Here is a 17583-nt window from a genome sequence, read left to right as displayed (position 1 = left end):
AGGTCCAGTATAGTTCTCCTTAAAAATGGATCACAGCTTTGTTGTAGGGCACTAAGTCCAGTTGTTGCGCAGCCTTCTCTCCTGTCTCTCTCCCAGGGACCAGCCTGGGTGAACGCTGCTGTGCCAGCCCATGCTGAGCTGAACTGTATTTGCTGGCAGTTATATACTGCATCAGAGAGTTTCCATTTGGTATCAAAATATAATTCCTTTCATCAGCTTTAGACTTGCTGGCTTTAAGTTTTATTGTATTTCTGATCTCTGTGAGAACGTTGCCCTGGCTGGTTCAGTTTGCAAAGATAGGGAAACACACACGGAAAAAGGCAGGAGTGATGCTGCAGCCAGTTCCAGGCAGAAATTTAGAAAAGCAGAGTCTTCCAGGAATAACACCAGTTTCTTTTTTGCAAACTAACGCTGTCACACAAACCTTTTCTTAATATTATGAAAGAGTAAAAGGAAACACAAAATTTCTTTTCTCGACTGTATTTGTTGTACTGTCTACTTTTATCATATTCTCTAAACAAACCAGCTCTGGCACAGCCAGGTGGCGACTTTCCATGCCTCTCTACTTTTGTCCATTTTAGGTCCCTTCCGTGTTTAACTTTTGTACAACAGAGTGACCACACCTGGTCCCTCGGGTCGGAGGCCCTCTCGTTGCAGGCCAGGCTTTGTACCCCGCCCCCCCAGGCCCTGGGCAGCCCCCCCAGCACAGGGCGAGGAGCCAGGCTGCCTTACGGGACCCCCCTCTCGCTGCCCTCGGGGTCCCGGTGCCGCTTGGGGCCCCTGCAGCTGGCTCTGCCTTCAGCAACCGGGCACCACAGTCTGCCCCTTCCACCGGCGCTCCGCTCTCACGTGACGCGTAAAATAAGGCTTTAAGAGGTTTTTCATACCCTGATTGTGTACGCAGGGAACTCAAAATATTTATTCTCACATTTGTCACTTTCTGTGGTATCGAAGTGAAAAAATGAACGTCGTCTTCCTCTTCACGTAACTGTATCTGAGTCCCCAAGTTTTTCAGAGTCTTGTCTCACCCTGGGTGACCAGGCAATGTTGACAATGTTGTTACCTCCAAATGTCCCAGTTTATTGTTTTGCTAATTCATGAAAGTTTTAAAGATCACCCCTAAGGTCTATCTGTGGGCATTCTACTGCCTTCCTTGCCAACCTTTCACTCTTTGTTCCTGCAACACTTGCTTTCTTTTGTAAAAGAGATGCTAGGGCAGAATTTTGCATCTCACCTCACAACTGCTAGATTTTCTCAACAGCATCTTGTGAGAAAAGTTATCAAAGACTTTCTGAAATTTCCCCTAAAATTTATATTAAATGGTTCTGCATAATCCATGGCTTCATTGAGATACTTCAAGGCTTTTTTTAGGAAGTTAAAAAAGGCATGCTTTTCTGTTACTGGATCAGTCATGCTTAGCATTAAGCTCGTGTGCCGGTTTTATAACTCACTAACTTGCATTTCAACCCTTCTTTCTTTTTCATGCGGCTGAGATGATCTTGACTTTAAAGTAGAATACATGCCATGTTCCACTGATTTCGTCTAGCAGAATAGTCTATTTTTAAGGGGAACTTGCATGATTTTGTTAACAGCTATCAGCCTTGATTGATGCCATCTGCTCTGGGAGGTTTGTTACTTTAGCATGTCAATCCTGCAGTTTCTCTTCTGATACCTCAATGTTTGACAGCCTTCCATCTTTAGTAATTAAATAAAATATGTAGAGAGTGAATGTATTTCCAATCAGTAAAGACTGACGGGAGGATATAACGTAGTCTCTGCAACACCCTTGTCATTTTCTAATTGCCCCTCTGATCCAGCAAATCCACTAATTCTCTTTCAGATATTCTCATTTGTTTGCAGAAATGTGTCTGTCTGCACTTGAAATTTCTTTTCAGTCCTGCTTCCCATCTTTCATTTTTCCTTGGCAGTTTACGTTCCTTTCTTTTGGGTTAGCCAAGGCTAGATTTCCTTTTCCCGAAGGTTACCTGTTCGGTTCATCATACTGTGTTTGTTTTTTCTTGCCTTCCTGCTTCCTTTTTGGTTTCGGGGTATGCATACCTTCTGTGATGCAATTACGGTATGCTTAAGTAGTTCCATGTTGAGGCTAAGGATTGTAATGTCTTCACTTCTGACTCGTTTCCTTCTCTGTACCTCTTTCCAACCCTCTCCTCCCTCCAAATCCAAGAAATGTAAAGGATTATATTTTAATTGCAGTGCAGTTTAAGTCTTAGCTAGTTATTAGATTTCTTCCTCCACCCTAGAGAGCTTTGTATGATGTTTTGGGTTTCTTGTCTTTTACCGGGGTGGGAGGGGTATTTGCATTAGCTTCTTTATTTAAGGCTGGCCCAGACCCAAGTGTCTACACTTCTAGATACTGCATGAAACGCAGTTGTGACACAAACAAGCGGCCAATGCAATTTCAAATAAAGTCATGCCAAGGCACTTTGAAAGGAAATGACAAATTCAGATTGGTCGGACCATTTGATGCTGTAGCATGCTTCAGTAAGTTCAAGGGCACTAGCAGGGTTTTGGAAAAAAGCTGGATGTGTTATCAGGCTGGCGCTCTCCAGGAAGGGAGGAGTCGCTTTGCTGTTTCACACCATGATCGTGTTTAACCCTGTTTGCTAAACAAGGAACTGGGAAAAGAGTAAGAAAAATCCTGGTTTAAAACCAAGAGACGCACGTGCTTTGTTTTAGCGTCTCCCTGCCACGGAAGGACAAACCGCTTTAATCAGTTTCAAAAACCATGCACAGCTCTGGAACCTAGAGGAAGAAAAGAGGCATTTAAAGAAAAATGCCAGGAGGATTTTTCCCCCCTGAGAAGGGGGAACGAGAGGATCAGGGAGGAAAGAAGTGACGTCTTACCTTCTGCTCACACACTGAAAGCAGGAGTATGACTCATACAGGAGGTGAGAAGGAGAAAAGATGGGGAAAGGGTCAGGCAAGACTCTACGTACCAACAAATGGTTAGCATACAGGGGCTGGCCATAAACGACACCAAATCACTGGACTGCAAAGCTGCAACCAAATCCACACAGGTCCAACTTAAAGCAGGGGACCTGGGAGTTTTTAAAACCTGGATGCTTGATCCAGTTCCATCCCAGCTCTGCTTTGGGCAAGAACCCGCTTCCCTTGCCTGTGAGCTGGCGGGGCAGCCCGGTGGGAGCTGTGCACCCTTCAAGCCACGTCCCCGGTTCGGGTGTCTCGGGAGCACAGCAGGCAGGAGTGCCACTGCACACAGCAAAGGTCACTTCGGAAAGAGCGTCATTGACGTAGCACAGTGGTATGGGGCCTATTTGGCTGTGGCTAACTGAAGTCAATGGGAAAAGTGTCCTTCCTGATGTAAGTGCAGGACTGAGACCCGCATGGGAGAGGAAGAAGCAACTTCCAGTTTTATATTAAGTTCTCTGTGGCCTTGGCAGTGAGGCAACATTACGTTCACTTGACTTCGGCTTTAAAAGGAGATGAATAAAAGAGAGGAATAGCACCAACATATTTTTAGGGCACGCGAAATTAAAAAAATATATATATATTGAAACTGACCCTTGGCAGCCTGTTTAAAAGAGCTTGAAACTATCTGAACTACACAAGAAAAAGAAAAAAAAAGAAAGAAAAACATGCCCACAAGGGCTGAAAAATCACTTCAGTAATAGATGACTTTTAGCTTTACATCAGAAAATGTTTGGCAGGCATAATTTTAAAGTGTTAGGGAAATGTGTGTGATAACTGCTTGGGTGAAAGAGCAAATGTAGTCCACAGTGAGATTTATCAAATGTTCACATAAGCAATCAGAATCTGGCAGGGCCAGCTGCCCGTGGAGAGGGGCAAAGAGGATCACAGCTCTAAACTTTGAAAATTTAATGAAGCCCACTGATTTCTCACAGGAAATTTTTCTTTGAGCATGTTTATGTGTCATGGGAATGCTAGTGAGCAGAAGGCTCTGACAAAATGCCAGCTATAAGGCATAAGGGAAACAAAACCCTCCAAGCCCCACCAAAGGGCAAACCACCCTTTTCCTCTTTTAAAGTTGCAAAGATTCTTGATGCACTAAACCCCTGAGCATCCTTATGTGCTATCCTTAATCACACAAACAGGCCTATTGACATGACTGGGGTTATCAGGAGAGTCTTATATGACTGGCCCCTTTTCAAAGAGACCAGAAGAGCACTGAATTTCCCAGGGCTCGTGCGGGAATGTACGCAGAGGCTTGAGCCAGCCAGCAAAAGGAGCAGGCAGTGCCATCTGGGGTGTTCACGGGAGCAGGAGCTGACTATCTGCTTACATAAGGAAAGAGGCAAAAAAGGAGGTACAGGGCTAGGAGGATAGAAAGCAGCCAAAACAATGCAATTTAAACCAGAATTCAGCTATCCTTAGGTTTATGCTACAAATATGGAAGCAGCTTGCTTTTGCTGTTCTGCTGGAGTAGCATCCTGTCAAAGAAGTGTATTCTTTTAGCACCTTTTGTCGCACAAGAGGTTTTTCAAAAAGTAGATTTTATAGTTCAGACACCTCAAAGATCTCCTATCCCAGTGCTTGAGACATGACTGTTTTGCATCAAGCGATGACATTTGGGAACACGTTTGCTTGCGAGATCCCTTGGAGCGTGGGGCCGTGACAGCAGCGCACACCCGGCTGCAGTGTTGCAGGCTCCCGTGTGCCAGAAACAACAAGGCACCGAATGACACACCAAGGCAGGGAGGTGCCCCAGACCTGACGTGGGCTTTTGGAGAGTGACGCAGGTGATAGAAATATGTAACAGCCAGGCCTAGCTGAAAACGTCAGAGGAGGGAACCAGATGGGCGAGTCTTACGTTCCTCGTGAGGGTCTTGACAGGTTGTGGATAATTAGTTCATTTAGACTGGAGACAAGCCAGCAATACCTCAGTCTTGATCCCACATGTGCAAAGTTTGAGTGGGAGTGAGGGGTACCCAGCGCCTCCCAGGAACAGGCCATGTCCTGCATGTAAAAGGTCGGAGTTGGATTCTGGTTTTCACTTCCAGCAGGACCGCGCTGGCTTTCCAAGTCCCCAAGGACGCGTGAAAGCCATGTGTCTGTTTGGCCCAAATTGTTCGTAACTCATACTTTCCATATGAAGTTCACCATAAAATAACAAAGAGAAATGACTTAATTGAATTTGTTTGGAACCCAATATCAGAGCAGTGTAACAAATAGAAAACAGCCAAGTGCCATACAATCAAACAGTTAGGGAGAAGTTACAAATTTCAACACACATGCAGCTGCCTTGTGGAAAAACAATCGAAACTACTACATTTAATATGGCTGTGCTTCTATAATAACTTCCATCCAGGCGTGGAGAAACACTTAACATATTTTGCTTGAAATTTCCCCATATCATTTCCTGGGACTAAAAGGGAAACTGCGGACGTCTGCAGCTGAGTGATTAGCCCAAGGTCATAGGGCAGGAGATCTGGAAGGAGAACTTTGGACTCTCAGTGCGGTACTTTAACCACGAGACCATCCTTCAGTCTCCTTCACGCTGACGACTTTGGAACTGGCTTTAAAAGATCCAGTGAGATGCAATGATGGGAGTGCTAGATAGCTACACTAGAAAGCCAGAGGCAACAAAAATTATTAGAGACATGTGGGGGTATTTCTAAACAAAAAGATTAAGACCAGAACTATTTCATTTAGAAAGGAAAACAGTAAAAGATGATAGAATTGTGGTATATAAAGTAATGAATGGTGTGAAGGAGAAATCAGATGCCCTTCATAAAAACAAGAGGGCACCTAATGGAATTTAAAAAGGCATTAGCTTATAAATGGATAAGGATATCACTCTCCAGCTTATCTCTAAGCAACCCGTGGAACTCTCAGTTGCAGGACATTGATGTAAATAGTTCAAGAAGATTAAGGAGAAAAAGAAAGATTGTATGTAGCCAGTAATAAATACAAAAGATATTTGAGCTAAAGAAAATACTTCTTCAAAGCTACAGTTTTCCCCTAAAAGAATGACCTCTTTCCCTGAGAAAGAACTAACTCTTTTTATTCCTGATTGAGTCTCACGTGCCCGAGTGCAGAAGGCCCAGCAAAAAATGCAGCTGCTTTCTCATACATCCCCAAACCTGGACAACTCCTGCCTACACGTTTTTCAGGAAGCCTCTTCCTCAGAACAGCATCAACAGCCTTAGAAATTCAGTTTTCTGCTAACAGCAAAAATCACATCCTTATTTGCCTCCAGGAATCCCAAGCTGTCTTTGCACCAGAGAGGCCACTGTAAGGAAAAGCTGGAGGGTAAGGAAGGCTGCACTGTCTCATGCTTTTCCCCTCAGCTCACATCTCCAGCCATGTCCAAACTCCGCTGCTTCTTTCCCTCCCTTTCCCTCTTTCTCTAGAGTCAAGCTGCAGATCCATGTAAGATCCCACCTGGATCTCATCAGTGACCATCTCTTGGATGTCTAGGGTAAATCGGTCAGCTTTTTGGTTATCTACACGGAATGGAGCCCTAACTGTCCAGCTCTCCCTTTTGACTCTGAATCCCTCCATTGGCGCTGCATCTGCCGATTTTCACCACTCTTCAAGGCTCTCCCTAACTTCCCCTCAACTGTGAGCTCTCTTTGATAATCAGGGTGTTAACTATCGTCTGTTGATCTAGTCTGCCCTTTTCTCATTTTCTCCTACAAACGATCTTCATGCCTTCACCTACAGTCACCAGCTGGAACAGCTGCCTTGACATCACCCGTAAGGGCCCCTCCGACACAGACGGTAAACCCACCTAACCCCTTTCCCCTTTTGCCACCCCACTTACAGCAAAACAGCCTGCTACAGATAAATGGTGTCACCTTTGCCTGTTACTGGCAAGCTAAGAGGGTCTGTTTACCTCGTGTGAGTGGTCCTTAGTGCATGGATTATCTCTCTTCAGTGTGTAGAAAAGTGTTTGGTAAATGGCTACATAATGACTACAGAAATGATAACGATCCTCTGAATTATTCAGCACTGGTCCCTGATGCTGAATGGATGGACCATCAATCTCTCTTAGGACATCTTAACCAAATCTCTAGGTGAGTCCTGGATTATGTAGAAAGTAGCACACCCTGGGGAGACTGGTATATTGGTATTATAGTCAGAGATACCCATTTCATTCCTTCCTCTGGGTCTGGGCGACCACGGACGGCACTCCTACCTCCCTCCCCTGATGGCTGTGGGGTCATGCTGATGGGCCTGGACTCCCTTTGTAAGACGCGATATGCCCAGCACCTCTTACATCCAATGCCACTGCCAGGTTCAGTTCACACAGGGAAATAAAGCTGGTTTTATTTCGTAAAAGCACTTTGCCTTAACTTTGAGCTACTTTAGCAGCCTCTGGATACTTTGGTTTCCAACAGTTATTCATACGTTCTCAACGTCTCCCACTCCTCTCTTCTCTTCCCCCTGCTCCTCTGGCAACACTGATAGCAGGAGCTTAATTAATTACTTGTTGAATACCTGCGCACAGAAAGTTTGCCAGGTGATTGGATGATGAAGAGCATGTTTTTAAGTTAATGTTTGTAGGAAAGTGAGGAAAAGAGAAAAGGGCTCTTTGCTCATGTTTCTTTATTAAATTTCTCCTCTCTTTGTCATGGAGTATGATGAAAATAAAGTGGATGCCACTAAATAAATCAGAGGGAAACTGTAAGCGTTAAAGGTCTAACTTGGAAAAAATGAAGAACTATAGAAAGATAAATAGTTTTGCAGCTGGAACTGAGAAGAAATGAAGCATCCTATCTAAAGAGCAAATCAGAAATTCCTCCCACTGACAAACACTTACATAAAATTTTCACTGATCACAAAAACACACATTGACTGAGGATTTTTTCTGTGAAAAATTCAGGTTATTTTTCTCATTTTTCTGTCAGGTGGTCTTTTTCAAAATTCTATCTAATGAAAATTCAAAATAAATAGTTTTTCAGGTATGAGAAAGGTCTGGATTTAGTTTTTATTATTTTTATTATTTTTTCTATATATATTAGAATGTGTTTTTTCTTTAAAAAACCTAAACCTTTTCTTCACTGACAGAAATGTTGATGAAAAATCTTAGTCGTTCATAGCCTATTGGCACTGTGCAGGTAAGGTCACTGAGGTAAAGGCTTGGCAGTGCTTTTTTTGTAAAAACTCCCCAAGCAGCCCAGGTTTTAAAGACGTGCCCAAAACCGAGTGTGACCAAATTCAAGGTCTAACTTTCAATGCTGAATCTTCTAGATAATGTATCAGAAAGTGTTCTTGGAAACTATTGCCTAAAGAGGGACAGTTTATATCCAGGTTTACTGTCGCTTATCTTGAACAGTTAGTTCTCGTCTCTCTGGGATTCACTACCTGTGCGTATTTATAGGGAACAGTCATATTGCTTTCCAGACCACACTTTGTTAACATGGATGTTCAAGCCTCTTCTGATCTCCTTTCATAAGACAGACACTCCATTCCAAATCATAGAATCACAGAATCACGGAATGGTTTGGGTTGGAAGGGACCTTAAAGATCATCTAGTTCCACCCCCCCCCCGCTGATTCCCCGATCGTCCTTCTAGCCACGGCTCCAGCTTAAGTTCACCTTTCTCAAAGATGGATGCTCAGAGCTGCACGCTGTGCCCTAGATTAAATTTCACCTGTGCTTTACACAGAAGTATTAACATTTTCTCAAGTCTGCTGGAAATACCTCACCTGAGACAACCTCCCATCATTTCTGCCTGACCAAATCACAATGTGGCGTCACAGTTCTTCCGTGAGAACTAAAAGCTGTGACACTGTGACAGGCGAGGTCTGGCAAAACCTACTACAGCAGCAGGAGACAGTTTTGTCCCCACACCAGCTGCCTGTTTGAGGCACCCACGATCACAGAGCCAGGAGTGGGGTGCACACGCCTGAGCCTACATGCTATCAGTTATAGTCCCGCATGTTAGCTATTCTGCAAATCACCCTGAATTACGCCAGTGAAAATGAAAGCCCATAGATGCCTATACGGAACCTGAGGTTTGAGGCAGAACTGAGTCATAAATGCTGGCTGAGAAGGAACGACCACAATTGTAAAGGTCTCATTTGAGAATCAGAAGCAGAAAGAGCCATTAACCTGGGTGAGACAGAACACGTTTCCCTATCATCTTGGGGCAACCCTGCTGTGCAGTGTTACTTTTTTTTTTTTTAAAGGCTGTTCCTTATTCATGAGTGCGTTGGGCAAGGAAAACCAGTTGAGTAAAAGCCACTAAACAATTTGTCAGGATGAGTTGTCCTTTGCCCCAACAAGCACTTCTAAGGTTTGTAGCCCTCACCCATAGGCTTTGGCTATGTACAAACCACCTGCAAAGCCGCATTTGCACTAACCTGCCAACCACATCAAACCAGTAACTTCCATCGCCAGTGGGGGTAGCCAGCCAGATGAACAGCTATCAGGAAAAGGTTATCAGGTGAGCCGTTCAGTTCGTAAACACCGGCTTACAACAACTGAACGTGCAACAGCATCAGCTTTGGTTTAGTTGGATACGGGATGTTGTTGATTTCTGGATCAAAAGCATGATTAAAGTACACATTAGAGAACCCAAGATTATTAAAGCTACAACATACATCATCACTATGGAATGCGCTAATGGCTTTCCGATACATCAAAATTTTTTTTAAGGTATTATCAGCTAGGAAGACAGTAGTTACTCCCTCCTCCCACTTATAGACATTCACTAAATGTATATACATATTCAACTTAATTTAACAGAGAAGCAGTGAAAGAAGAGGTACCTCTGCCTGCACGAGTAGTAAAGTTGGACAAAGTAAAAATTATGATGTGCATTTTATATTTTTCTCTTTCTAACTGAAAAAAAAAAGACATTGTATTCTGTGGAAAGTAGGACAACAGAAATCTGTATTTTAACACAGGAAGGCAAATTAATTCTTTGTGAAACAACACAGAAGTCAATGGCACTATACCAGAGACGAATTTTACCCAGGCTGTAAAAAGAAAACATAAGTGCAATGCAGACCAACAGAAGAGATTCCATTTAAAGTAAGAATTATGTTTCTGTCAGAAAAAAAACAACTAACTAAATTTGTTTCCTGGAAGGAGATCCAACTTGGCTCTGCTGTAGCAGTGTAAAAGGATCCAAAATAAGTAACAGCAGGCATCTCCGCTAAAATTTCCTTCTGATCGACATAATTTTTCCTCTGGTACCAGAGAAGAGTTGAGCACATATTGCAAGTGAGGCACAGTAGTTTACTGCACAGAACATGAGAAAGGGGGCTAAAGCTCTGGCATTTAAAACTCAGCTTAGCCAGGGAGTCAGTACATGGTCTTAAACAAACCGTGTACACTCCGTGGGGCTAATTCCCACCTAAACACTTTCTATTTCAGAGGCATATAAGCCCAGATCATGTGTGTGTGTGTGTGTGTGTATATTCTAAATTACACCCATGTTCTAGGTCTGCTTCCCACATGTTATGATGGGGTTCGGACCCTCCTTGCAGGGGTGTTAGCAACACCAAGGGTCTATCAGCATCTTCCTAAATCCAGCTGATGACTAGCTACACGAAAGCAGGAACTTTTGCATTATGCTTTAGTAGTGGCAGTTTGTATATACCAGCACACATTAATAAATGAACACTAAAGCACCAGGATCACAATCTGTGCATCTGTGACTGTTTTATGGTATCCTGAAAATGTTTCTAAAGTAGTTGGAATACAGAAAGCAGAAATTATCATTCCTTCCCAGCTGGGCTCACTGAAATGCTGTCTGACTGTGACTGGCAGATTTGATATTTTGTTAATTGTGAGAGACCCCACTTTGAATAACATACTCACATTTGTTATGATCAGTGAATATTTCCTTTCACATCGCATTTTCTCCATACATAAACTTATCATAATCCAATAAAGAGCCTATGTGAGAAAGTCTTCTACATGCAGCCTTTCCTCTATACAGGGGAGAGGCTGGCTTTTTTTGTATATGATGGTCATGCAATTTTTCATTTCTGCCTGAACGAGATCCACAATGAATGGAAGTCTTCCTCATGCAAAATCATTTGTTCTCAGGTTGTTCTGATCTAAAACTGAAGGCTTCATTCAGAGACATCTAGTAAGAAGCGCTTCTTAGAAACCAGTAACAAAAGCTGCAGTAGACATGAGGAAATTGTTCATTAAAAAAACCCGATACCAAAAACCAACTAGGAAACTATGCTGATGTGACAGATGAAATTGCAATGAAAAAAAAAAAAAAACAAGAGGAAGAATCAAAAGCCAACATAGTCCTAAAGTTTCACAGTAATTTGTCTTTTAAAAATTAGATATACACCAAATATTCCCCCCAAAATCTTGCATCTAATTCTGTCATGTTCAAAATGGAATGTAGAAGGCGGCAGTGTTTCTAAGTGTCAGAGCAACACCTAAGGTCCGAATCTGACTTAAATCCAGAAGAATTCCACTGAAATCAATGGTTACAGCAGTGCAAATCAGCAAGAGATCTAAATCTGTCCTAGCTGATTCCAGATCTATCTTTTATTTGCTATATGGCTTCAGGCAAGTCAGTGACCTTCTTTTTATTTCTCAGTTTCTCCATCCGTAAAATGGTGATAATACCGCTTGTAATACATGAAGAATGGGAGGACTAGTTAGTTCCGTAACACGGTCTGGATATGAAAATTTTGGGGACTCAATCATTTTAGTCACCTCCATCACCTTCATTGACTCTTAATAATCTTAATACTCGGCTTTTTTCTTGCTTGGATATTTCTCTTTTAAAAACCATGAGCCATAACCTGGAATCCTTGTTCAAGTTTTATGCTGTTTATTTCCGTGGCAGGATTCGCACGAGAAAAGTGAGTACGAAATTTGGCACTTGGCCCCCAAAACAACAAACTGCGAGGATATTTCAAACAAAACTCATAAATCACAGCATGAAATTAATCCCCTTTAGATTCCTTTTTTTTAGAGCGCAGAGGAATGTGGATATTAACTGACCCGCTGATGCCCAAACAACAAGGGCACACACAGAAACGTCGCAAATCTTCTTCCCTCTGATTTGAATAAGTTACGCTGCGCTGATATTTGCAGCAATAGTCAATGCTGTTCAAACAGTGAAACCGGGGGGAAAAAAAAAAATAATAGAGAGCAACCCAACCTGAAAACACCCTAACGTCTGACAGCTCTGAGAGGGACCTCTAGTGTGTGCTAGAACATTTTGTGTCGTGCTTCGGGCGTAATTAATACACCAAAATCACCGCAGTCATTTTGAATAGGCGAAGTTTCGCCAAGTGCCTCCGACCTGCGGGGCGAGCATCCTCGCACGGCCGCTGCTGAGCCCGACCGGCACCAATTAAACCGCCGCTTTTTATTCCGGACTCGGTGCGCGTAAGGCACCAACTTCCTCGGATCAGCCCGGAGTTTCCTCGCTGCGCTCGCCCGCAGCCCCCAGCCGCCTCCGCCAAGGCGCCCTCGGCGCTCGGGGGAAGATGAAGATGGAAAGTTGCGTTTCAGGCGCAGCCTTTCCCCCGCGCTTGTGACAGAGAGCAAAAATAATCACTCAGGCCACCAGACCTAAAGCGCCCGCATCCGCCTGGTGCCGTCCCCTTCCCCGCCCGCACACCGGGCGGCTCTGCCCCTTCCCTCCCTCGCCAGCCGGCGGGAAGAACCGGCCGTCTCTCGGCAGCCCCCGCCGCTGAGAAGGTAGAAGCGTTTCGCCCATTTTTAATTTGCCCGAACGATCCGAGCACGCTCGGTGCCCGCAGGGCATGCTCAAATAAACTTGTATCTCTGATTGGAAACAGGCGGCGAACGGCTTTTTTCTTTTCCCCTTTTTTTTTTTTTTGGGGGGGGGTGTAGGGGGTGCTGAGACGGCGGACGCGGCTCCTCTCTTCCCAGACGGCGTCGGACACCGGGGAACGGGGCAGCGGCGGCCGGACCCGGAGGGCAACCGCCGTCCCGCCGCCAACGGTGGCGGCGCCTCGGCCGCCTCAGCCCCCCCCCGTGGCTGGCAGCAACGGTGGCGGCGCCTCAGCCCCCGCGGCTGCGGGGGGCCAGCGGGCAGACAGGCGGCGCGGAGGAAGGGCGGCCGCTGCCCCGCGGTCCCGCCGCCTCGCCCGGCGGGCCGTGTGTGTGGGGGGAAGGGCCGCGGGGCCGCCCTTTCCCTTCGCCGCCCCGGCAACAAAGGGCGCCGCGGGGGGCTCCGGAGGGGGTGCGCCGCGGAGGGACGGCGGCGCGAGGGTGGGGTGGGCTGGGAAGGTGCCTCCCGCGCTCGATCGCTCTCACACACACACACAATGGCGGCCCCCTCCTGCAGCCCGGCGGAGAACAATACCAGCCGCGCACCCCCCGCGCGAAAGTATACTAATTTAAATTAAACACCCCCCCTCCCCGCACACACCACCTCCAAAGTCCCCCCCTTGGAGAGGCGGTGGGAGAGGAGGAGCCCCCCCCGCCTCCACCGCGCGGCCCCCCCCTCCCTCTCCCTCTCCCCCACTCTCCCTCCCTCCCTCCCCGCCTCCCCGCGGCGCTGCGCGGGGGCGCGGGTTGCGCGGGGGAGCGCGGCGGGCGAGGCGGCCGCGCCGCGTCCCCGCGCGGGGTGCGAGCGCCCGGCACATGCGTGGAAGCGAGCGGCGCCCGAGTCCCTCCGCACCCTCCGCTGCAAACAACAACAATCCCGAGCAGCCCTTACCTGGAACATCGGAGCCGCAAAAGTGGCCCCCTTTTTTTTTTTTTTTCCCCTCCTTTTTTTTTTTTTTTTTCTTTCTCCCCTTTCCCCCCCCCCAAACTCACACTTCCGATATTTCTCTCTCCCGGCAGCGGTCTGCTCTCCTCGCTACACCAGAGAGAAATGCAATAGCTTGGCTAAGGTAGACAGAGCAAAATACAGAGAATAGTTGCTCCAGGGCTTTGAAACCCCTCAAGGCAAGGATCAGGATACAATTAGCTCATGTCTCTACCTCCAGTCTGAATCAATCTCCGAAATAAAAGTTAAATTAAATTAACTGATCACACGGGCATAAAATTGATCTCCTTCGAAACGTGCATATAGATAGAGATATATATATATATCTCGCGTGTATTTTTTTTCCGGATTTTTTTGGTGGAAAAAACAGTCTCATTCCAGCCTCCAACTTGCTTTTTACTCTCCTCTTGCACAGAAAAGCTGATTTTAATCGTTGTGATTAGTTTTGATGTAACGTTTCCGCGGGCGATTTCTGCAAATGGATGGAGTGTTTCTTTGCCAGAAGAGGGAAAAGCAGCAGATGATGATAATTATAAGGATTGTTGGTTGTTTCTTTCTTTCTTTCTGTCTCTCTCTTTCTTTTTATTTGTATTTAGAGCTGTCTCTTCACTTTCCCGAGTTGACCTGACATTGCCACTGCACTAAGGTCGCACAACTTGTTGATTAGGATCACCTCCCGTTTTGATCGAGGGATATGTGATAATTTGGCAGTGGAGCAACACATTTTCTGTTCCCTTGGCTATATAACTTCCCAAATGACGTGTATAAAAATAAGCACATGGAGTCTGCTTTGCCCCAATCAAGTCTGAATCAATGCCTGGGGGTGATACACAAACTCATTTCGAATGTTCAGCCATGCAGAAGTGCAGAAAGATTGAAGGAGTTGCACTGCATTTTTTATTTTTATTTTTTAATTTTTTTTTAAAGCAGCAAAATTAAAAGAAAACAAATTCATGTAAGCAAATCCAGGAATTTACTACTTAGGTTCATGTGACATTGCTTGCAAATGTTACTAACTTTCCTTCTCCAGTTATCCGATTGAAATGGAGCCTTGCCTTTTCCCTTTTCTTCAGCTGGGAGTTTGCAGCTCCCTTCTGAAGAAAACAAACCCGAGGATAACCAAATAATTTACAAATCTTATTCTTGATCTCTTTTCCCTTATTCTACCATTCTTCACCTCCCACTCTATATTGCTTTGTGCAAAGCTACTGTGTATAGAAGCTGTATTAATTTTTTGTTGTTGTTAGTGAGCTATTTTGTTGTAAACCCATGGGTCACCTCCCATTAGTGTCACATCTTCGCAGTATACTTTTGTGAAACGGTATGTTTCTAAGCACTTCACAGTCCATTAATTCAGAGACTTTGTTGACATTTCTTGTGGAAAAGACCAGGCTGTGAGGCCAAAACTACCCAATAAAGCCCCTGAATGGAACCAGACATGTCCAGCGAATACCTACAATTAGCTTTTTTTTATTATAGGTTTTTGGTATTGTAAAGAAAATAATGCAAAATACAACAATCGCCTTTCTCTCCTAAGACAGCCTAAGGAATGACTAATTCTCTTGCTTAAAAATACATCCAACCCAACACATTCTTTTTGTCCTTCCTCTTCTCTGTCAATGATAAGCATATAACGGGTAGGACTTCTCACGTAGGAATCACACTATTTGCAAATGCTTTGTCACTGAGATATAACCAGCACAAATACGTTAGGTTAATTAACCAGGAATAGCTGACAGAAATTAAAAGGAAAAACTTTAGGTAACCACACACTTACATGCTTCAAGAAACACTCCACATGGCTTCATCTTCAAATTTTATTTTCTTCCAAAAACTAGTAGCACACAAGAGGAAAAACTCCCCTCAACCATTTATGCCTTCTCCAGCCCGGTTTATGTGGAACAGGGTCGTTGCAACCCTTACTAATGTTATGTAGCTTTAGACACAGAATCATTTTTAAGTACTTAAAGCTGGTTTAATAACTTAAAGATTCTCATGGTTTGTGAATTAAAACGCAGTAAAGAACATTTTTAGTTTTCCATCCAGATGAAATGAACAGTTACAAGTTCAGTAGACCTGTGTCTTGACCTAACTTTATTTCTGTCTTACAGTGTGTCACCGCAAAAATTTTTATGGCTCTTTGTATGTGACTGCTTTAAATGCTTCACTGCGCTTCTCTTTCTAGTAAATAAATAAAACAATGCCAGCAGCCTGGCACTCATTAGCGACCTGCATAATAGAGAGAAGAAAAAAAAAACCCACAAAACCGAACCCAAAAACCAGTAAAGGAACAAATTTTAATTTCAAGCTTGCAATTGGCTATTATGGAGAGAAGGATGAAGAAAAATAGCAATGTAGCATCCTTTAAAAATGTGAAAAATATCCTTCTGCTGTCATTTTACCTGCAGCAAAGAGTTTATCAAATGATGTCAGCACTAGATAAGAAAAGGTGTATTTTCTTAAGATGTAAGAAAATGTATTTATTACCTCAAGAAGGCTCATTTGGTAAAACTTTCAACTCTGAGTCAGACAATCACGGGCTTAAGTCTCACATCACATTCGTGGGATAGGGCAAACGCCCACTGGGGTAACTGCAAACCATTTTGGGCAGATACTGTTGCCTCCATTTGTCCACTGTCGCATCGTAATGGGACTGCAGCTTGGTTCTTCCCTCTACATGGTGGTCAAAAATATAAACATGCATTAAAGAAAAGGAGGCATTCTCAAAGAAGTCGGTGGTAACTGCTACACTGAAGTACTCGCTGCACCTCTTTTGCAAATGAAACATTTCCATAGTACTTTCCCAGGAGAGGAAAGGAAAGACCCTGGCTTCGCTTATTCTTCCTTCTGACAGCTTTCAGTATCCTCAGCCTTCCTTGCCTTAACTCAGGCCCGAATTTACTACTGGCGTGGCCGTACTCTGATCTAGGGATGAATTTTTGTCACCGGGACAGTTCACAAGAGATCAATATAACCCAAAGGGCTGTCACATATATCTAAATAAGTTAGCAAGGTTTACCTTTATTAACTGCTTGGAGGTAATTTGCATACAAAGGAGAACACGTTAAACCAAATTCTGTTCTGTTTTACTTGGAATTATCTTTTTTTAAACAGGGTTACATAAAACTACATTGTGTTTGTGCATTATGAATATTTTACTGATGCTGAATAGCAACCTTAATGAGCTAAACTGAGCTCAGTATTTGATTTCTGAATTTTTCCTCAAATCATCACCTGTTCATAATTAGCCTCTGGAAAACTATAGTAGTTTTGCCGTATCGTTGTCAATGTTAACAGTTTGGAAAATTGCAGCTTTTGAAAAAGGCAGGTTTTCCAATGACTGCAGATCATATGTGTCTGCTCGCTAAAGGGCATTATTTCTGATTTAGCTGTAATCCTGTCTGGAAACAAGTACAGGGACTCTTCTGAGGAAGGCCAGCTTGACCTTCTCTTGAAAGTTCCCCTGCTGCGGTTCCATAGGTTTTGTATGTGTTGCAATCTTGTTTCAAACATATTAAGAAGAGCAGCTAAGTGTGGAAATAAAAGCTAGCAACAGTTGCCTGCGTTAGGTATTTTGTCAGTGGCTCTTTTTTCTTTTTAGAAAAATAGAAAGGATTTTACATTGCATTTGAAGGGGGAGATTTATGAACACGGTTTCTCCAGATTTGTTTTCCCCAAGGAGCGTTAAAAAAAATATATTTTTTCTTTAACACCAGTAACATTTTGATGCAGTTTTTGAAGAAATAGATTTTGTTATTTAACTGTGAAATGCATTGAACAGTGCAAACCATACCAAACAGTGAAGTAGCCTAAGCAGTTGCATCCCTTCTGCATTTGTGAGAATAACACGGCATGAAGCCACAGGTCTGCTACAGGAAAGTGGCTGAACTAATGCAGCAACAAGT

At 44.1% G+C, this 17583-nt stretch overlaps 1 protein-coding gene across 2 annotated transcripts in view; it reads right to left on the bottom strand.

Moving 5' to 3' along the window:
- Positions 1–13748, bottom strand: part of KCTD1 (potassium channel tetramerization domain containing 1) — a 103588-nt gene extending 89840 nt beyond the window's left edge. Inside the window, exon 1 of one of the 2 annotated variants that reach the window (XM_054817443.1) lies at positions 13726–13748. Coding sequence is in view for 1 of the 2 variants with exons in the window: in XM_054817439.1 (XP_054673414.1) it covers positions 13625–13633 (9 nt within the window). In the remaining variant the exon portion in view is untranslated. Of the gene's footprint in view, positions 1–13624; positions 13648–13725 lie in introns of those variants that run through there. The other variant, XM_054817439.1, reaches the window with a different exon arrangement.
- Positions 13749–17583: the final 3835 nt, after the last annotated feature.

The sequence above is a fragment of the Grus americana genome, chromosome 2 (assembly GCF_028858705.1).
Source record: "Grus americana isolate bGruAme1 chromosome 2, bGruAme1.mat, whole genome shotgun sequence".
Taxonomy (NCBI): Eukaryota; Metazoa; Chordata; class Aves; order Gruiformes; family Gruidae; genus Grus; species Grus americana.
Note: the sequence above shows the minus strand (reverse complement) of the source record. Positions and strands in the feature narration are given on the sequence as shown.